Consider the following 21,637-nt stretch of genomic DNA (forward strand, 5'->3'; position numbering starts at 1 on the left):
TTAGATAGTACTCAATGTTCAAGTTTGTCAAGATCCTTCTGTATCTTCTGTATTCTGAAGCGTTGCCAGCTTGGGGTCATTTGCAAATTTGATGAGTTCCCCATTTATTCCCTCATCCAAATCATTGATTAAGATGGTGAAGTGTATTGGGCCTAAAACAGAGCCTTGGGGTACTCCACTGCATACTTCCCTCCATGTAGATGCAGTTCCACTGAGGACTACATGTCCTTGGGAAAAATTCCATGGATGAGAATCCTCAAGGGGAAAACAACTCAAGAAGCTTGGGAAATTTTGAAAAATGAGATTACAAAAGCCCAGTCTAGCACAATACCAATGAAGAAGAAAAATAACAGCTCCCAAAAAAAACCCAGCATGGCTGCATAAGGAACTATCTGACAAACTGAAAGACAAAAAAGGTAAGTATAAAAAGTGGAAGGAGGGAGACATAACTAAGGCAGAATATCAGCAAATAGCCTGAGCCTGTAAAGATGAAATAAGGAAAGGCTTGCCAAAAAAGTAAAAATTAACAAAAAAAGCTTCTTCCAACATGTTAAAAACAAGAAAAAAGTTAAGGAAACAATTGGTCCATTGCTAGGAGAAAGTGGCAAGAAGGTGATAAGCAACAGGGAGAAAGCAGAACTATTTAACTCATGTTTTGCATCTGTCTTTACACAAAGGGATAAAACAGTCCAACCTATCAAAAGGAGTACCACAAAAATCAGATTAGGAACACAAATTGAAATAGGGAAGAAAATGGTAAGTGAGCACCTATCTACCCTAGATGAGTTCAAATCACCAGGACCAGATGGATTACATCCCAGGGTTCTGAAGGAACTAGCAGACAAGATCTCATAACACTGAATTATATCTTTCAGAGATCCCGGAACACCGGGGAACTACCAGAGGACTGGAAAAGAGCTGATGTGGTTCCCATCTTCAAAAAAGGGAAAAAAATAGATCCAGGAAACTACAGACCTATCAGCCTGACCTCAATACCAGGAAAGATTCTGGAAAAAATAATCAAGCAATGAATTTGCGAATACCTAGAAGCAAACAAAGTAATAGCCAAAAGCCAACATGGATTTGTCAAAAACAGATCATGCCAGACTAATCTTATTTCATTCTTTGACAAAGTGACAAAATTAGTGGACCAGGGGAATGCCGTCGATATAGTTTACTTGGACTTCAGTAAGGCATTTGATAAGGTAGACCATAACCTACTACTAGATAAAGTAGAAGAACGTGGGTAAGACAGCATCACCACCAGATGGATTCGTAACTGGCTGACCAACCGCACTCAACGTGTAGTCCTCAATGAAACTGCATCTACATGGAGGGAAGTATGCAGTGGAGTACCCCAAGGCTCTGTTTTAGGCCCAGAACTGTTCAACATCTTCATCAATGATTTGGATGAGGGAATAAATGGGGAACTCATCAAATTTGCAGATGACACCAAGCTGGCAGGAATAGCCAACTTTCCAGAAGGATCTTGACAAACTTGAACATTGGGCACTATCTAATAAAATGAAATTCAATGGTGAAAAGAGTAAGGTTCTACATTTAGGCAACAAAAACGGAATGCACAGGTACAGTATAGATGATACCTTGCTCAGAAGTAGGAACTGTGAAAGGGATCTTGGAGTCCTAGTGGACAACCATTTAAATATGAGCCAGCAGTGTGCAGCAGCTGCCAAAAAAGCCAACATAGTTCTAGGCTACATAAACAGAGGGATAGAATTAAGATAACGTGAAGTGTTAATACCACTTTATGATGCCTTGGTAAGGCCACACTTGGAATACTGCATCCAGTTCTGGTCGCCACGATGTAAAAAAGATGTGGAGACTCTAGAAAGAGTGCAGAGAAGAGCAACAAAGATAATTAGGGGACTGGAAGCTAAAACATATGAAGAACGGTTGCAGGAACTGGGTATGTTTAGCTTAAGAGAAAGGACTAGGGGAGACATGATAGCAGTGTTCCAATATCTCAGTGGTTGCCACAAAGAAGAGGGAGTCAAACTATTCTCTAAGGCACCTGAGGGTAGAGCAAGAAGCAATGGGTGGAAACTAATCAAGGAGAGAAGCAACTTAGAACTGAGGAGAATTTCCTGACAGTTAGAACAATTAATCAGTGGAACAGCTTGCCTCCAGAAGTTGTGAATGCCCGAACACTGGAAGTCTTTAAGAAGATGTTGGATAGCCATCTATCTGAAACGGTATAGGGTTTCCTGCCTAGGCAGGGGGTTGGACTAGAAGACCTCCAAGGTCCCTTCCAACTCTACTATTGTATTGTATTGTATGTTGAGTGCGGTTGGTCAGCCAGTTACGAATCCATCTGGTGGTGATGCTGTCTAACCCACGTTCTTCTACTTTATCTAGTAGTAGGTTATGGTCTACCTTGTCAAATGCCTTAATGAAGTCCAAGTAAACTATATCGACGGCATTCCTCTGGTCCACTAATTTTGTCACTTTGTCAAATAATGCAATAAGATTAGTCTGGCATGATCTGTTTTTGACAAACCCATGTTGGCTTTTGGCTATTACTTGTTTACTTCTAGGTGTTCACTAATTCATTGCTTGATTATCTTTTCCAGAATCTTTCCTGATATTGAGGTCAAGCTGATAGGTCTGAAGTTTCTTGGATCTATTTTTTTTTTCCTTTTTTGAAGATGGGAACCACATCAGCTCTTTTCCAGTCCTCTGGCAGTTTCCCGGTGGTCCAGGATCTCTGAAAGATATAGTTCAGTGGTTCTGAGATCTCGTCTGCCAGTTCCTTCAGAACACTAGGGTGTAATCCATCCGGTCCTGGTGATTTGAACTTGTCTAGGGTAGACAGGTCCTCACTTACCATTTTCTTCCCTATTTCAACTTGTGTTCCTGATCTGATTTTTGTACTGCTGTTTTTGATAGGTTGGTCTGTTTTATCCCTTTGTGTAAAGACAGATGCAAAAAATGAGTTAAATAGTTCTGCTTTCTCCCTGTTGCTTGTCACCTTCTTGCCACTTTCTCCCAGCAATGGACCAATTGTTTCCTTAACCTTTTTTTTGTTTTTAACATGTTGGAAGCTTTTGTTGTTATTTTTTACTTTTGTTGCAAGCTTTTTTTCATTGTGAGCCTTAGCTTTCTTCACTTCATCTTTATAGGCTCAGTCTATTTGCTGATATTCTGCTTTAGTTATGTGGCCCTCTTTCCACTTTTTATACTTATCTTTGTCTTTCAATTTGTCAGAGTTCTTTATGCAGCCATGCTGGTTTCTTTTGGGAGCTGTTATTTTTCTTCTTTATTGGTATTGTGCTAGACTGGGTTTTTGTAATCTCATTTTTAAAAATTTCCCAAGCTTCTTGAGTTGTTTTACCCTTGAGGATTCTCATCCATGGAATTCTTCCCAAGGTCTCTCTAAGTTTATTGAAATTAGCTCTCTTAAAGTCCAAGACTAGTTTGACTTTGTTCTACTACTTGTGTTTGCATGAAGTTGAATTCCAATATTGCATGGTCACTTGCCCCCAGGGTTCCTGTGGCTTCAACACCTTCTATCATTTCCTCTCTGTTAGTGAGAATTAAGTCCAATATGGCCGATCCCCTTGTTCTCTTCTCTACTTTTTGGGAAACAAAGTTGTCTGCTAGGTTCGTTAGGAACTTGTTGGATCTTCCACTTGGTGCAGAGTTTGTTTCCCAGTTGATGTCAGGGTGGTTAAAATCCCCAAGGGAGTCAGCGTTGTCCAAAGACATTTCCGTGGTCGTGACAACCAGCATAACTGTATTCCAAGGTGCATAGAATGATGTTGCCTTCACACCAAAGTAGCGCCTATTTATCTACTCACATTTGCATGCTTTCGGATTGGATAGGAGCTGGGGCAACTCCCTTCATGCAGTGCTCAAATCTCAAACCCGGGCTATCAAACTTTCCAGCTGACAAGCCCAGTGTCTTTAGCAACTGAGCTATTGCGCCCCACATTGTGTAATTAACAATTCACTCTTCTTACTCAGCATTTAGATTGCAATGTATTTGACAGGGATTGCTTTTGAACAAACTGAAAAATAGTCAATTCCAAATAAAATGGAGTGACTGCTAATGGGCTTAAGAGTGTAACAGTGTAATTTTAGAGCTTTGGTTGCTGCACTGATTACCAATAAACTTCCAGGTTGGAGTCAAACTTCTGGTCTTGGGTTTAGCTAATGTGGCTATGTATCTCAAAGAGCATCTTTTGTCCAGATTTAATTTTTATCCTGTTGTTTTTGATCAACTTGGTAGTGTACATCCGTAATACTTTACCCATCCTATGCGTTTACACGAAGAGGGGATGCTATCTTTTTTTTACTAATACGGTAGCCATCCAGAGCTTTATAAAAAGGGAAGCAGAGATTGAAGAGACAGAAACAAAGATATATTTACATGCGAAATATTTTATCAGTGTTATTACAGAACAATGTCCCCTACTCTCCCAAATGATCAAAAATTGAAAAGGGGGACACTGTGAAGCTCCATTATAATGTTTTACCTATCCATTAGCTATAATTTTATATTTAAAATGTATTCCAATGGTTTTAACATGGTTAAATCACTAAAAGAGCAATGATTTAATTGGGTGTATCTTTTTTTATAGGTTTGTCATTTGTATGGTTTGTCATTAGTTGTGCTGTTTCCTTCACACTAGTCATCTTATTCTCATGATTTTTTCTTTAGCTTTCATTATTCATATTTTGAAAGCAACTTCATTATGATTGAAGTATCCCACGAGTAAAATTTCTACAAGACCAATGAATCGATTACCAATATATATTCATAGAAATAACATGTTATTGTTGTTGTGATAATTTTCCAACAGTGCATAAACAGTCGTTGAATATGAATATATACGTATCCTTCCCTATTTCTGCAAAACATGCCATATACTATACCAGAGCAACCATACGTTTACTTTTTCGGTAGAAAAGTAATATATCCTGATAAATATCTTGTTATAGTGTCTTCCTTGCATGTTTCATTAGAATTCACTTCCGAGTTCCATTGCATTTATGCTCAATAAACTATAGGCAGGACTATACTTTCGGAATTACTTATTCTCAACTGTGAATTTTCCAAGGGTATCTGAACTAGATGAGGTCAAATAACAAAATGTGTTGTGATGTAAACTATAGCCTTTTCGTATTTATATCCTGGTGGAGAATCATGACACCTTAATACACATTTAATAATTTATATAAGGTATTTTATTAAATAATTCAATTAATGGTCTGTAGATGAGAATTTTTGGTTTTGCAGGATTTATGTATAAGACAATGATTCATGTTTTTAGTACAGAACATAGCAATCAATTGTCAATCTCCAGATGAAATTAATTCCTGTCTTCAAACTGTGCTTTATTTTTTAACAGATACGCCGCTAAAAATTCTATAGGGTTTATAGGCCTGAAAAGAAAAAAAGATAAACAATAGCTATAAAATAGAATTCTTTTAATTTCAATTAACTTATGAAGTTAATATGAAAATTAAAACATAATTCAAATCCTATTTTCAATATTATAATATTTAAATACTGAATATTAAATCTATAGAACATGTTGCTTACTTAAAGAAAACACTTTAAATGTCATTCCAGATTGCCAAGCATTTTATTATACAACCAGTCACTAATGTATATAGCAGTGATGGCGAACCTATGGCACGCGTGCCAGAGGTAGCACGCAGAGCCATTTGTCAGGGCACGCGAGGCACTGCCCTGTTAGCTGGCCAGCGCGCATGCGCGCGCTGGCCAGCTAAGTTCACAGTTTTTAAAAGCCATTTTTTCACCCTCCCCAGGCTCCAGAGGCTTTATAGGAGCCTCAGGAGGGCGGAAAGAGCCTCCCCCACCCCCCCGGAGGCCCTCCAGAGGCTTCAGGGACGGTCCGGAGGCTTCTTTGAAGCCTTCGGAACGCTTAAAATGACCCTCCGAGCAAACCGGAAGTCACTTCCGGTTTGCTCGGAGGGTCGTTTTGGGCGCTCCGAAGGCGTCAGGGAAGCCTCCGGACGGTCCCTGAAGCCTCCGGAGGGCCTCTGGGGGGGCGGGGGAGGCTCTTTTCACCCTCCCCAGGCTCCTATAAAGCCTCTAGAGCCTGGGGAGGGTGAAAGAAGCATGTAAAAATGGGGGGGTGGTCGCGCCTGTTGTGCGTGCATGCACACTGGGGGGGTCCACGCATTGCATTATGGGTGCGGCACGCCCGCACAAGACCCCCCTGCACTCCCCCCACTTGTGGCACGCAAGCCAAAAAAAGGTTCGCCATCGCTGGTATATGGAATAATTCATGACTAAGTTACAGGCCTTGCTGATTTATTAATTTGAGTCAGAACTTCAATTTCATGTATAATCTGTGGCTTTGTTCTGACTTGATCATGAGAGTCAAAACATGTCAATGCAGTCATCTTATGAAATCACAAATTCCTTGAGATTCCCAGCCCTAGCAGATGGCTACATGGTTTTAACATTGGTTTTCTCAACTGTTTTATCAAGAATATTGTCGATTCTTTGATTTGTATTTAATATTTAAATATTTTATTAAATATTACTATTTTATGATCACTTTTTAAAAAAATAGTTTTTATTGAACATTTTTACCTTTAAAAACAGAAAGAAAAACACAACAAAACATATATAACAATGTAAAGTAATTTTACATATTTTATGACGTCTTAAGTCAAAAAGAGAATTTTTCAGCTGAGGACTGTGTGCTAGCAGGAGATACAAGTTTCTGAAATATATTACTTTCTGACATGGTCCTTCTCAGGGCTTTCTCTGTATATACTAATCTCTTTAGTTCCAACCCCCATTCTTTCTACTCTTCAATTCAATTCTTTTTTCACATATTTGATATTGCGGGTCATATTTTAGCAGGTCATTGGCCATTTTGAAATGCGAACTAGATGGAAGGACTTCCAGGAAAGAAATGGTCAACTGACAATTGAGATGGAAGGAAGAGCTAATGACTAGCTCTTTCAAATTCTTCTCTGGACAAGGAGAGGACTTGAGATTACCCACAAGTGCTGAAGACAGTTACTCTTCATGAGAAGACTTCAAAATAGTGTTCTCTAGGAGGTTTAAAGCTCTGGGAAAGGAAGGAATAACCATCTTGTTCAAACCATGATTGATGCCTTTGCTTCCTTTTGAAATCACTTTGGAAATAGCTTGTTAACTGTTTTTCAGCTATTAGGAATCTTTGAATTGACAGGTTTTATAGCACTGGGTGAATTTTCTTCAACACTTCGTAAAAAGTACAGAAATTAATTTTAAGAGTGTCTGCCTCTATAAATGGACCTTGTTTAAAAGACGTTATGGAAGATTGAGACTGATCTGAAAGCAGATTTAAAAATGGCTGCAAGAATACGATAAAAGATGCTACACTGAAACAAACAGCTGAGGCCTTAATAATTAAAAGAAAAATACAAACAAGAAATCAAGAGAGTGATTTGGATAATTTTATATATAACTTACCTCTCCTTTGCAAGGACTGCGAGGCCTTGTAATAAGATAGGGACAACTGTCTGATCCAGATATGCACGTGTAGGTAATGACTGAAGGTCCACTTTCTGCTTCGATGTTTTTTCTGCACTTGTTTTCTCATTTTCTACTATCCGCTTAAAATTATAAACATACGCTTTGTGAAGATTTCTATCCCATCTCTAATTGAAATTTAAATTTCTTATTTAAATTACACAGTTTCCATGCATTCCTTTTGTGGTACTTAGAATGGGTATGACCAAAATGTGCAAGATTAATCTCTAGCATTTTTGAGGATTTAAGGAACAAATTTAGTGCCCTAAAATTTGGAGGTACATAAATCTCCCATGAGCATTCAATTAAAACTTCTTAAGTTGCACCCATGTGCCTTTCAAGTTGCACGCCCCTGTGTCTAGAATATTTCCAAAGTTCTATGCATTTTATTATATACCTAATTTGCATCATCACAAGCAAAATAATCTTCTGAATGGAACAGAACTCCAAGCAACAAAGCTGAAAATACTCATGCTTTTATTCAATAGAATTTATAGCGTTGGTTAAAGTCTTGTTGTACCAAAGTATACATATGAATATGCAAATGTATTCCAGAGACTTGGATGGCCAATCCAGAATCCCATGGCCGTATGAATCTTTAGAAACTCTTGAACTGTAACATCTGAAACTCACTGCTGCAATTTTCCAGCATCAAGCAGAACTTAAAATAGGCTTAGCATAATTTCAAAAAATATCATAAATGCTCCATAGGTACTCCCAAGGGATGGGGGGAAATAAGATTTCCATCTCTAACAATATACTAAGTATTTCTCTACCTAATTTGCATAATCACAAAGCAACCAACCAAAGCTTTTTGCAAGGCAATTATAAAAACTACTTCATCAAGTTTTTTTTAAAAAAAAAAACCTAATAGACACCTCTCTAATTTTCAGTACAGTATCATAATCTCACAACCAATATTCAATCAAATGTTCTAATACATAATATACATGAGGCTCCATTCAGCAACTCCATTCAGTTCTGTATCCGAAATTATACAGAGTAGCGTATTATTAAATTTAGTTGCAAATAATCAAATCTCAATTACCTCTACATTTTCCGTAAGGCCATATTCTGCATGTGGATTTTCTGGAACCTGTAAAACAATACACAACCATAAAATAACAAGAAAGGAATATTTGCCTTTTTTGAAAAACAAGAATGTTAAAGAATTATTATTACAGTTGCTGGTTTAAGCCTTACCTGTGGCTGTCCCTCGATAATCTGTTCAGTATCCATGTTGTACAGAAGTTAAAATAGTCTGAGAGAACTTTAAAAAAATGAGAATTGATTATACAAGTTAATATATTAAGACATACAAGGCTAACATTCCGAACCTCAAAAGATATTTTGAGACCGGGACCTCGAAGTTATTTTGCTACTCTCCCAGTACTTTTTATATTAAGCCAGTAAAACAAAACTCCTTAAGCAAGCGATATTTAAAAGTGATTTCACGGCTTCGATGAGGCTATCAAAATTACCTGGGGGCCGTAGATTGAGCAGGAACTAATCCTAGAATTAGAAAGCCCACGGATTGAGATATATATTTATTAATTCAAAAGGAAGCCCGCTTTATTTCATGTAAGCGGAGTTTGGATAGCAGCTTTTACTCGGCATCCTAACAAAAAAAAGCATCTCTTTTTTTGCAGTTAAAAATCAAGCACGGAGGAATTAAGTGGTTCCGGCATATAAACTGCCCTAAGGCTGCAAAGTGCCTGTGCTCTTCATATGGTACTTACCCTTCGTCAACTAAATTCGGTTCGAAGATATAACTGGCAAGAAACGGCCCGTCGCGGAGCAACAAGGAAAACAGCCGTCGTTACAAGTCGTAAAAAGATATTGGTTGTCGTACAATGTTGTGCCATGGACTAGGAGGGACGTCGCAATTCACGGGCCACCGAGAGGCTTTTTTTTTTTTTTTGCTTATTTGTGCGCCTGCGTAATGATGAAATGTCTCCTCCCCCGAGCGCTGCGCCGAGTGGGTGGAGACTGTTGGAGGGAAAAAAAACACGTCCGGTTGGTATTGAGCCGTGTAAAATGCGGACTATGCATCCTCGAAATTAAAATGGTGCTTAGTCACAGAATCGATCAGGGTGAGAGAGTCCTTTTTTCCAGACGTTTGCTATAAATTTAACAATTTACAGACAAGAAGCTATCACCTCACCACGATGCAGAATTTTGTTCTGGATGAAGTACGGATTCGCGTTTTGCAACAGGCTTCTTTAACTTGCAAGCATTCAATGCTTTCCCTGTTTAGAAAAACTCAGGTGGGGAAAGGTGGGGCTTTCGGAACCGGGCTGCTGAAGTCCAGTGGATTTGATGTTTCCTGTATATTTGCTGTCTTCTAATGGAAGTCTGGATTGTTGCATAGCAGCTCTCCACGTTGAGAGTATGAAGATTCCTTATGTAGATTCTGATGTTTATAGAGGCAATTTGTGTGTTATAAACAGCTTGATCCCAAATGAATTCTAAAATGTAAAATTACTGTAAAGTAACACCTTACTTTCTATCTTCATAAAATTATTTAGCAGCTCCACTCTTCAATGAGGTGCCAAGTATTTTAACTCATCAGCATTTTCCCCCTGGCTGCAGGGCAAGAATGCTGCTTTTTGCCTTCAAAGGGTAACTCATACTTGGAGAATAGTATTTCTGGTAAGAGCAGAAAGCAAGTTTCCAGCTTTTTTGGATGGGTGGAGCAGGATTAATCATTGTATGAAATCCCTTGGAAGAAAAGGGTAGAGTTTCTCACTACTCTGATTTATTGCCCAATTCAGAATATATCACAGTGTACTAATGTGTCACAAGATTTGATAAACACTTTTTACAATTAACCCAAGACCTTATATTTATGCTTCCTCGAATGAGATTAATTACAATTTACTTTTAGGGACATAATCTCAAAAGTTGGAAGGAATGGGGATTTATTGTAGTTCTTTGATGCAGCCTCTTATGAATTACTGGAAATCCCAAGAAGCCTGTGCCCATAAAGCATATGCTTGGTGAATCACAACATACTAAGCTGGAATCTATTTTACTTGATTTTAGTTTAGTGCATTGGGTAGACTTGGCCAAATGTAGCAAGCTTATTTGCTGTCAACCTTTCAAAATAAGACAGGTCCAGGAATAAATAACACGAGGACTATTTTATTTTTATAAGACATAATAACAGTCTTGAAATCCTGCCAGAGTATCTCTCTGCCTTCTTTTATACCAAACAGAATCAAGGCAGGATTATCTTGAGTTTATTTCTCACTCCTGAATTGTCAATTGTTTAATGTTCTTGCATTTCTTCTTCGTTTATCTCCATATTACTCTTGACTTATGTGAACCAGGCATTGTTTATTAGTAGTACTGGCTAACTGAACAAGGGAGGGAGAAGAGAATACTGGGACGCAGTAGTGACAATATAATCCTATAGTATAGAAAGCTTAAGGGGTCAGTGTGATAGATTGCTATCTTTTCTTTTTCTTATTCTAGCCATGTGTATTTAAAAGTTGTATTAAGTTCAATGGTGTTTACAGAACATTGGATTTGCAACAAGTTTTAAGAAGAGGGAGGTGATAAAAATATAACTTTGTGCACCAGAAGGACGTTTAGTCAAAAGTTAATTGTGCCATATTTAAAACCAGTTTGAGAAAAATTGCCCTATCTTGAAGGTGTTTCTATCACTACAGGTGTTTAAGGTGTGATGATAGATTTAAGAGAAACAGGGTCTACAAGATTTTGAATCTGACTGCATCTTGTGGCAGCATGGTTTTACAGTAAGAACCAATAGATGAACTTCGCACATGTGATACATGATACATATTTGCCTTTTTACCACTATAAGTGATATATGTGCTCCTAGCACTGCACTATTCTGGATAGAAAACTCTACTGTTGTACCTGGGAGATTTGTTGGAGATAGGAATTACAGCCTGAGTGCTCCTACCACCACTGGGATCACTTTGGCATTTACTTTCCACCTCCTTTGGGTCCTGGTACTTCTCCAATTTCTCATACACGTATTCCTAATATTGCTTTATTTGGTGCGGCTATATCTATCACCACTGCAGAATATATAGAGTAGCTTCAGAGACAGTTCAAATACATAGCGGCAGAGTGTAAGATGCAGGCGGGAACAGCATACACTGAACAGCATAAACAAGTAGCTGGCACTGCATTCAGGAACCCCTGCAAAATGTATGGACTGCTGGCTGGGGAATTCTGGGAGTTGAAGTCCACAAGTCTTAAAGTTCCCAAGTTTGGACACCCCTGGACTAGACCCTCCCAAGTCCAGATGGGAATTGCCACAGAAGGTTATGGAGAATACAGGGCTAAAATCCTGTGGGACTTCCAGATCCAGATGGACAGGCAAATATGGGCCAATCTACCAGATATTGTGGTAATGGACAAGAACCAGAAGTGGTGGTGAAAAACGTAGCAGTGCCAACTGCTATACAGTAGCTGTTTCTATAGTACTTGGGAGTAGCATAGCAGTAACTGATAACTATACAAAATTGGAGATTTGAATTATCTGTACTGAATACTTATTTTATCTCCGCCCTACCTAGAATTTTAAGCTTCATTATTAACTTTTTAATGGGAGAGATATTAGCATTTTAAGGAGGCATCCATGCCTCTTTTTGAAATCATTTTTTTAAAACTAAAGTCATTTTTTTTAATCTGGAAAAAGAGCCTATAAACCACGGTAGCTTATTCATAAACTAAATGAGAGACCATATTCCTTTAACACACATTTTAAGAACAATATAAACCTAGCTGGGAAATGAAATAATGTACTCTATAAAATTACCATTTGTGGAATGTTATCGAAAATGTTCTTTGTTCTATTCTCACATGTAATCAATGTTCTTTTATTGTTTAATCGCTTGCTTTCATATGCATTGCATATAGTTAATGTATGGTTTCCGCACCCTATAAAATACGTTACAATTCCCCTTAATAAACACTTTTTGCTTTCAAAAGCCATTTTGCAAAGTTAGTAAGCAAAGTTCAAGCAAAGTCAACCTCTGACTTTCTACGCCACATCTGGAATACTATATGTGTTAACATAAAAGTGAAAGAAAAGAAAGACAAAGTAGCCTATAAGGATAAGACTAAATAGGAGTTATACTTACTCTTTTTAAAAACAATGACACATTGACCGAACCATAATGGCATAGCTCACACAATAACACTACAACCCCAATCCTTCATCTTTCAATATTAAGCCCAAAGCAACCGCATTACTATTTATAGGGATGTGCAAATCAGCCATGGAGTTCGGTGCAACGCCTTAGTTTTACAGCAAGCGAGAGGCAGCTCTTGCCGATTTTGAAAACATAAAAGGGGCTTATAAAGCAACCACATTTTAGGATCATCTGACAAGACACCACGAGGAAAAACATTCTGACTCCCTTTAGGCAAAGATTGTTTAAACGACATTACCCAGACTGCATCGCTCTCACACAAAGGGCGAACTTCCTAACGTGGAATGGAACCCAAACTTCCGATATTCCTCTGAAAAGAAGCATTGCGCTCCGGAGTCGATCGCCCTATGACTAACAATAGACCCCCGAAAGGAGCTTACGGAGTTTCTTATTCAGAAAGGCTCGCTACGTAGACTTTCTCGTCCGCGCGTGTGAGAGATAGCGGGGTTGAGTAAAAAAGGGGCGTAGCCTCCGCTATGGCAGGCCCTCGCAGGTGGTTGTTGTCAGTCCCTGGCAGCGGGTTATGGCTACGGTGGTGATGAATGAATTCTCCGGGAGGGAGAGGGAAGAAAAAGGGCTTAAGCGCCTCCAGCTCCCCGACTCGGACTGCCGGAGCCTCACCTTCATCCCCGGCCGGTTCGGCTCCCGCCCCACACCGCCAACAGGCGGCGGTGGCTTCTCCTCACAAGCGGAATCTCTACTATTTCTCGTATCCGCTTTTCGCCGTCTTCGCGCTGCTTCGTTTCCTCGCCTTCCAGCTCGGGCTGCTCTTCGCCTGGCTGTGCGAGCGCCTCTCCCGCGGCGGGGCGTTGATGGCCGCCGCCAAGGGCACCAGCCGGGCAGGCGATGCGCCCGAGTCGGTACGAACCTGTCACAAGCGCGCCTTCGAGTGCATCTCTACGGCTCTGCGCATCGACGAAGACGAGGCGGGTAAGCTAAGTCGGGGGTTTGGGGAAGCGGACAGGGCCGACGGACGAGCCCGAGGGGGAAGACCGCGAGGTTCATCGGCTGTTCGGGGATGCCTTCCTTTTTCGGCTTACTCCCGTTTGGAAGCAGGCTCTGTTTTCTGCTTCGTCATAGCCTCCGCTTTCCCCTCAGGCTCGTGGCGAAGCGACAGCTGGCATTACTGCTATATTAGGGCCGGACACCTGCTTGTCGCCTAACATGGCTGTGCCGCTCGCCCGTGTGAGCGACTCTCGCCTTAAGAAAGCGAGGCGAAGTGGGCTGAAGGAGCTGAGAAGGATGATCTCTCGGGCTCGGCGTGGATGAAGCTGGCGTCGGGATGTTGAGTGCCAGCAGCGATGAACATCGCTCTCACGTCGTTAACAGCCTTAACGGGGGGGGGGGGGGTAGAGATGCTCTTAGAGACAAGTGTATAACGAGAAGGGACGGGATTGCAAGGGTTGAATTGCCCAGGCCGAGAAGACCCACGTTACAATCACACAGCAGCAGTAAAAGGGTTCCTCCTCTGCATGGAAGATGTTGATAGGAAGGGCTTGTGGGTGGAGCCCATGTGAGGGGAGGCTTTGTTGTGAGTCTGAAAGAGACTTTGTGCTACAGGATGGGGTTAAGTCTCTTTGTTCTCTAGGTTCAGGTTGTGTCTTATTCATGCATTGCGTTCCACCCAGTCTCTTCTGTAGCCACTCTACAGCTTACATGTTTACGGGTGTTATGTTATTTTTTTCTGGCTAGCAGGGTTTTTTTCTAATTTTTAGGCTAGGGCAGCCTTCCAGTTGATTTTGAACTCCTGGCAAGTGCTTGGATAAATCTGCAGTTTTCTTGGCACACGGTTTTGGAAGTGATTTGCCGCTTTTCCTCCTAGCACTGACAGAGAGGCTGGCCCAAGGTTACCCAGCTAGTTTCACACCTAAAGTGGGACTGCAACTCCCTAGGTATAGCCTGGTGCCTTAATCGCAACACCAAATGGCTGTCATTACAGAAGAGAAAAAATAATTGCTGCTGAATGATGACTTCTGGAGGCAAATGATCCAAAATGGCATTTTCCTTATACGGTTAGGTTACTGTACAGCAGTAACTTAAGCAGGAGTATGTTAATATTAGGTGGAGTGTGGGTGGTACAAGTTGTGTCTTGTCAGTTGCAAACTGTCAATAATTAATAGCAGCTTGCTGACAGTAAAGTTTTGAGGCCGAGCTAAACCCATTGATAGAAGTGCTTAAATACCATATCTACGCTTTGCAGATGTGTAGATTTTGTGAGATATGTTGCTAGAACTCTTTCCTATTGAAATAGATGAAACTACTTTGATGTGTTAATTTTTATAAGCATCACTACCTTGATTAGATCTATTCATTTTTGCCTTCTGTAAAATATATTCAAGGGAGTTCATAAGACACAAAATGGAAGGAATAGTGGTTACATTACACTTGTAGCATTGTATTATTGTGCCTACTTCTTGGAAAGTGAGACTTTCCAAGTTATACTTGTTGGAAAATATATGCAGCTACCTTACATTGAATCAGACCATTAGTTAATTATTGTCCAATATAATATATTTGAAAGCCAAGTATTCTTCAAACAAAAATCTGCCACATCATTGTTACCTAAGATTTTAAACACTAAAAATGTCAATATTTAACCTGCATACATACATGTGCTAATAAATGTAGAAATGCTCTATTAATGGCAGTATTTCAGTTTTTCTTAATTTTTGAGTTTTATATCTGTTTAAAAAAATTAAAACTTGCTTTTAGAAGTTGATGAAAATGTCTGCTCTGTTGTCCTGTTTCTATTCCGCAACAATAGTATGTATGCAGCAGACGATTTACTTCAGTTAATTCTACACAGTACCATAGGGTGAAATATTTTGATTAAATGTTAACAGCAATGATGATTTTCCACTGTCTTCTTGGCTGTGGTTGTATGACATACAGGCCTACAATACATATTTTAACCTTGTTAATATTTAACCACTGTGGTTATTTTATGGTAAATTGAGTAATGATGAACTATGGGTTAGTGGGATGTAATCACAAGCATTATTGGAGCTCTATTTGTATATGGGGAAACTGTGGCCCATTCTTGCAATAATGCTTGATTTTTTACTAAGCATGTGTCTCACCCATAAATGCTAGTTATAAAGAGATTAAAGGCAATTACAGACACAAGTGTAAATTTGGTACTAGAATACACCTAACCCATCAGAAGATTTGATTTCTCTTATTTCTAGTAGCTTTGAAGTTGCCCTTTAATTCTTGAACTATAGTCAAGAAAAAGAAAATACTTCTGAGAGCTCTACACATATTCCTCATACGTTTTAGGGGAAGGTGCTATAGAGTGGTTTCTGAATGCTAGTAATGAAAAAAATCACTCGAGTTTTATTTAATATAATATTTTTTGTAATATACAAGCTAACAGAAGTAAGAAAAACATGCAAACTTAAGGATAGCAAAAAGTAATATAAAAATTAAGATTAAAATACTGCCTAATGCATATACATTCCAATGTTGAAATGGCTGTTCATCCATATTCACCTATAGTCAGTGACAAAATCTAATGATCTGATTCCCAAATCAAATTGAATATTTTGAAAAGTTGTATGAAATGTCTTCATACTTTTATTGCAGTCATGTGTGGAAAAAGTTCTGGATTGTTGATTTCATTAACATATTAAAAGCTTTCATAACATACATAAATTATATGGTACTCCCTGTCTCCAATACCTTCTGCCTACCTGGTATATTCAGGTAGAGAGGATACACAGTCTAGTTCCCTCAATTACATGTCATCTTGAGGAAGCATGTCTTTTGTGCCACAAGCCACGTTCTCTGGAATAGGATCCAAATAGAGAGGTATACTGTATACTGTCAACTCTCTTGATGACCATTAGACCTATCTCCATTCTCAAGAGTTGGTGCTAGAGTGCTTGTAAAGACACTGATGTGTTTTTGTTATAATTGATCTGTTTGGGCTGTTACATTTTTAACTGTATTAATTGTATTTTTCATGTTGTAAACCACCCAGAGCTGCAATACATTTATTATGTTTGATAGTAGTACTAATGAAATATAATTGCCTCTGAGGTCAGAGAGGAAATATACCAAAATTGGTTTGATGAAGACTTTATAACTACAGATAGAAAACTAAGAAATTGTGACTGTGTTCCAAATAAATTATATTGCTTCATAACTTGTTAATAATCTCTTCAATGATGAGAGAATTGTATTTGTACTGTACACTAACCATAGATTAGCTTAGTTTTTTGCAAACTCTCTATTACTTTGATTATTGTACAACAATGCTTATGGCTTACAGCTGTAATTTCTGAGTGTTCTTTTATAGAACAGTTGGGGTCAAGTTGAGATGTTTCCTCACCTCCCCCACCCCCCAATCCCCGCTGATTAACCAACACTGGCAAATAGGGAAAAAGATTCAGGAAGTATAATTATCTACTTTACAGATTCAATTCCACCCACACCTTGATCTTCTGGAAGATTATTATAGTATAGTACTCTGAACTGCTATTGTAGCCTAGCATGTTTTACATACCAGGTGAGAGTATTTTGAATTAATGTAAAAGTAGTGTCTTGGCTTGTGAGAAGGAGAAATGTTAAAAAAGCTCTCACTTCATAAAAAATGGGAAGGGTTTGTTTATTTATTAGATTAATATTTACATATGCCATCAAGAGTTTAAAAAACTATCTAATAGCATAATACTTTCCCACAAAAAAATATTATTTACGGTAAACTCAATTCATGATGCTTTTAGTGACTTCATGGGCTTAACAGTTTGAATAAATGACAGATAGTATCACTAACACTGTAGGCACCAGGTGTAACTGGAACCAAAGTAAAAAAACAAATCTGTGCATCAATAAATGTTTTGCCCCAGATGTTTTGTATTCAACCTTTCTTCTTTGCTGGACTCAAATGACTTTTTATTTTTAAGTTTGCACTTTATTTGTTAGAATATTTTAATATTCTCTAAGTCTTGAAATATTTTGAGAAGTCAGGCACTACTTATTTCTTAAGTTAGAATATGAGATACTGCCTAAACTTAGAATTAACTTAGGAAGCCATTTAAATGCTTTAAAGACATAAATTAATTTTGCATCTAGTATCTAGGCCTAGATTTGTGACTTAATTAACTCAGGCCGACATATACATTTAGCCATGTAAGTCCTGAAATATTAAAACTACTTAGATAAGGATCAATAGCTTTTCACTTTAATTTCTATACCTTCTTACTTGTGCTTGATTTAACATTCATGATTTTTATTCACATGTATTTTATGTTATGATAGCATGAATTAAAATAAGTAACAATTAAAAAAGCTTATTGCATAAAATATGTAATAATTTATATTACATATATACTGTCACAGGGTAATCTTCCTAAGTGATTTATAATTTATAAGCATAAATAACGATAAAGTATTTCTTTTTTAAAAAAAGGAAGCATAAAATCATTTTTAGAGGTCAGCTGATGGTAATGAGAATAAAGAAGGAAATTCAATTCAAGAGATTTCTGTGGTAGATGCCATCATTATCTGTTTCTTCCTGTCCCTTGAGAAATACTTCCTAAAAGAGAGTTGGTAGAATATTGAATAGAAGAAAAGTCCAATTGAGCAGACTTCCATGATGGCAGTGATGTAATGCTGACTTTCTCAGCTGTATAATTTTTAGCTAGTGTTGTATTTAGATTACATTGTCTTTCACTGATTCTGATGTAATTCTAGTCTGATTAGTCATTATGCTACTATTATTTACTTGTTTTTTAAAAAATAAGTTTAACATGTTTCAGTTCAATTCCATGCCTATAGTAAAGTTTGGTACAGAACAATTTCCCCTAGACACAATTGTCTACTAAAATGTTCTGAATTTTTAAACCTGCGATTTCACCAAACATTTTGATCTTCTTCGTAATATTCAATGTTCTCTAGCTGATTTTGCACAATTAACACCAAATCATCAGCAAACCCATGCAGTTTGTAATTGTGCACATTGGTAGTCTGTTTGCTCTGTTCTCTTGTTTAATATCTCTATTTAACAGTTCCAACACTAGAATAAATAATAATGATGATAAAGGACACCTTGTCTTGTTCCTTTCTGGATTTCTCATGGTTTTGTCAAATCTCCATTCACCATTATCCAAGCTTTAATAATAATAATAATAATAATAATAATAATAATAATAATAATAATAATAATAATAATAATAATAATAATAATAATAATAATAATAATAATAATAATAATAATAATAATAATAATAATTTATTTGATTAGCCGCAACCCTCTCCCGAAGGACTCGGGGCGGCGTACAATCAAAACAGATAAAATACAGATAAAAACAAACATACATACATAAAAAGCAAATACATATACATGTGCATGGAGGAGGTAGACTCATAAGTGAAAGACAATTAAAAAACACAATTTAAAATCCCATTAAATAAAATTACTGAATTAAAAAACCCATCAGGAGCGTTATGAAGTTATGATTGAGCCAGGCCGGCTATTTGGAATAGGTGGGTCTTGAGCTTTACACGGAAGGAGCGGAGGTCAGTGTGTATAGATGAACTTCAGACCTATGCCTATAATGAGGTCAGACAATTACCCTAGATGTAATTGTCTACTAAAATGCTGTGAATTGAACAGATCTTATTTGTAAAATTAGCATTTACCTTTTATTGGCAAACTACAGGAGGATCAGATTTACTCTAAAGTATTGTTGTTTTTTTCTGCATATCTTTGTTTTAATAAGAGAAAGTTACTTAAGTTTGTCAATGTTTGTCTAAGACTACTTGGACCAAGACTACACGTTTATATTGTCTCAATTTTGGTTATTGTGGTACAGATACTTATGCTTTGTATAGTGTCTGATGTTCTTTCACAATAAAATAATAGAACTCACTTTTTTCAGCAGGACAAAAGGAACAAGCTGTTGAATGGTATAGAAAGGGAATCGAAGAACTCGAGAAAGGAATAGCTATATTAGTTATTGGTCAAGGTAAGTTCATTTTAGTGTTATATGAAGAAGAAAAGCTATCAATATGATTTGAAAATTCTGAATAGACAGTTTGGAAGAAAAAATATTGAAATTTGTAAAATCTGTGAAGGTGGCAAAATCCATAGGATATTTTTTTAAAAAAACGATGTACTACCAAATTATAATAAATAAGCATTCTAGTGATCTCTGTTTCATTCAGATAAAATGCACCCCTTACTCCTTTCATGTCACACCAAGGCAGGACTTTCAACAAACTTGTGTAAATATGAAGATTTCAAGTTGATAAAAAGGTTAGACATGCATCTGATGGCAAAATTAGTATGTAAAGTTTTCTTCATTGTGGAAATAAACTTTCTCTTTTCAGTGATTACAGACTAAACTGTTAGTTGTTCACTGAACGGCTAATTTTGGTAGTCATTATTACTTCCTTGTTAATATTTCTCTGTACAATAAATTTGAATTATTCCAAATTCTGGATATGTTAAATTATTATTAATACATCTCTGTCGAGATGTTCATCTTAATCAGAATTGGACTAAATTCAGAGGTTCATGTCAATCCTTATTTCATTCAAGATTGAGAAACTTTTGACCACCCATATGTTGGATTATAACTCCTTTTAATCCTATAATAACCAATGCATAGAAATGCTTACAATTATAGTCCAGCATCTTTGAAGAAACATGACTTTCCCATCACTGATTTAATTATCAGGTAGCCTTAGTTTTTAGGAATTCCATTAATAAATTGTGTATTTGGTACTATGTATAACTAGTCCTCACTTGACCATGGCAATTGGAATCAGAATTTCTATTGCTAAGCAATAAGGGTTGTAAAGGACAATGTCCATTGACTGCATCACTTAGCTTTGGTAATTCCAGCAATCTTGGTTGCTTATCTTTAAGCAAGGATCATGGATTGTTAAGTGAGGACCTCATGGGACCACAGTTTGTGATTTCCTGCCAGCTTCCAACAGGCAAAGTCAATGAGGAAGATGGCAGGAAGTCTTACGTCCCATATTGCTTGTGGCTGGGTGAGGGGTACAACCGGGGGGTGGGGGGGTAGGTGGGTAGCTGCTGTTTTATAAGTGCAGCTGGGTAGGTGGGTGTTCTAGACCGTAAGAGAGTGTGCAAGTAGCTGTTGTGTGAATACAAAGATGCTGTAGCCTGGTGCAAGTGCAACTGGTCTGACAGGTGCATACTAAGGGTGGGAGGGTGGGGAGTTCCATGCTATGCAGTATCAGTTTCCTAGCCAAGATCCTCAGGAGAAAAAGGAGCAGGAGCACATGCAACCTTCCCTGCCAGCTTCTCCATTGGCTTTGCTTGTGAGAATCCAACAAGGAAGGTTGGAAATAATGAAAAAGTGACTGCCAGACATTGCAACATGGGTGTGCAGGGACAGATAGAATTTCAAGGATGGGATGTAAGTACCCCTTGTTTAGCACTGTTCTTACTTCAAATGGTTGCTGAACGAGCGGTCATTAACTGAGGACTACTGTAATGTTTGGCAGAGCCACCTACCATTAGAATACTTCCTGGTTATTGCCATAATGTGTATAATCATAAAAATTCAAAGACATTTGTCAAAATTGGATTCCTATGATGCTTATAATTTTGAAAATAAGAAACTTGTTCCAAATTAAAATTGCAGAGTTGATAACTGGAATTGGCTAATAACATATCATAGCTTTTCAGTCAGGGTTCAGGCTGACCTATAGTAGTGAGACAGTATTGGTGACAGTAGTGGATGACTTGTTTTGTAGTGATTCTCCTTTTGCCATGACACATACCAGGCAGTGTTTGCAGGGTGAAGAGGTCCAGCCATAGTCCCATGTTATATGAGGTGTCTCAGGACTTGGTTCTCTCTCCTATTTAACACCTATATAAAGCCACTGCAAGAGGTCATCTACCAGCAGGAGCTTTGGTATTACCAGCATGCTGATGTTACCCAAT

At 38.0% G+C, this 21,637-nt stretch overlaps 2 protein-coding genes across 8 annotated transcripts in view; one reads left to right on the top strand and one right to left on the bottom strand.

Moving 5' to 3' along the window:
* Window positions 1-5,197: 5,197 nt before the first annotated feature.
* On the bottom strand, window positions 5,198-13,355 carry DPY30 (dpy-30 histone methyltransferase complex regulatory subunit). 3 transcript variants are annotated; one of them, XM_081941578.1, is made up of 6 exons: window positions 13,336-13,355; window positions 9,262-9,511; window positions 8,726-8,792; window positions 8,571-8,618; window positions 7,463-7,605; window positions 5,198-5,406 (listed from the first exon to the last, which is right to left on the bottom strand). In XM_081941578.1, exons 3-6 carry the CDS (start codon window positions 8,759-8,761, stop codon window positions 5,334-5,336), a joined length of 300 nt encoding a protein of 99 aa, XP_081797704.1. In that variant the 5' UTR covers window positions 8,762-8,792; window positions 9,262-9,511; window positions 13,336-13,355; the 3' UTR covers window positions 5,198-5,333. The 3 variants fall into 3 exon arrangements, with proteins under 3 accessions (XP_081797704.1, XP_081797703.1, XP_081797705.1); XM_081941577.1 differs by lacking the exon at window positions 13,336-13,355 and adding an exon at window positions 12,953-13,089; XM_081941579.1 differs by lacking the exons at window positions 9,262-9,511; window positions 13,336-13,355 and adding an exon at window positions 9,004-9,240.
* SPAST (spastin) overlaps window positions 13,256-21,637 on the top strand; it is a 40,594-nt gene continuing 32,212 nt past the window's right edge. For 3 of the 5 annotated variants that reach the window (XM_081941573.1, XM_081941575.1, XM_081941571.1), the window contains exons 1-2: window positions 13,256-13,644; window positions 19,599-19,685. In XM_081941573.1, the coding sequence (XP_081797699.1) occupies window positions 13,257-13,644; window positions 19,599-19,685 (475 nt within the window). In that variant the 5' untranslated portion in view covers window position 13,256. The remainder of the gene's footprint in view (window positions 13,645-19,598; window positions 19,686-21,637) is intronic. The other 2 variants (XM_081941574.1, XM_081941572.1) reach the window with 1 other exon arrangement.

This window comes from Natrix helvetica, assembly GCF_964273705.1.
Source record: "Natrix helvetica genome assembly, chromosome: 2".
Classification (NCBI taxonomy): domain Eukaryota; kingdom Metazoa; phylum Chordata; class Lepidosauria; order Squamata; family Natricidae; genus Natrix; species Natrix helvetica.

What these genes read in the sequence shown, in the direction of transcription:
- DPY30 (XM_081941578.1), bottom strand. Translation starts at nt 8,761, where the DNA reads ATGGATACTGAACAGATTATCGAGGGACAGCCACAG. An exon ending in GCCTTACGGAAAATGTAGAG is followed by an intron (nt 7,606 to 8,570) that starts GTAATTGAGATT and finishes TATAATTTTAAG; the next exon opens with CGGATAGTAGAAAATGAGAA. An exon ending in GCAGTCCTTGCAAAGGAGAG is followed by an intron (nt 5,407 to 7,462) that starts GTAAGTTATATA and finishes TTTTCTTTTCAG; the next exon opens with GCCTATAAACCCTATAGAAT.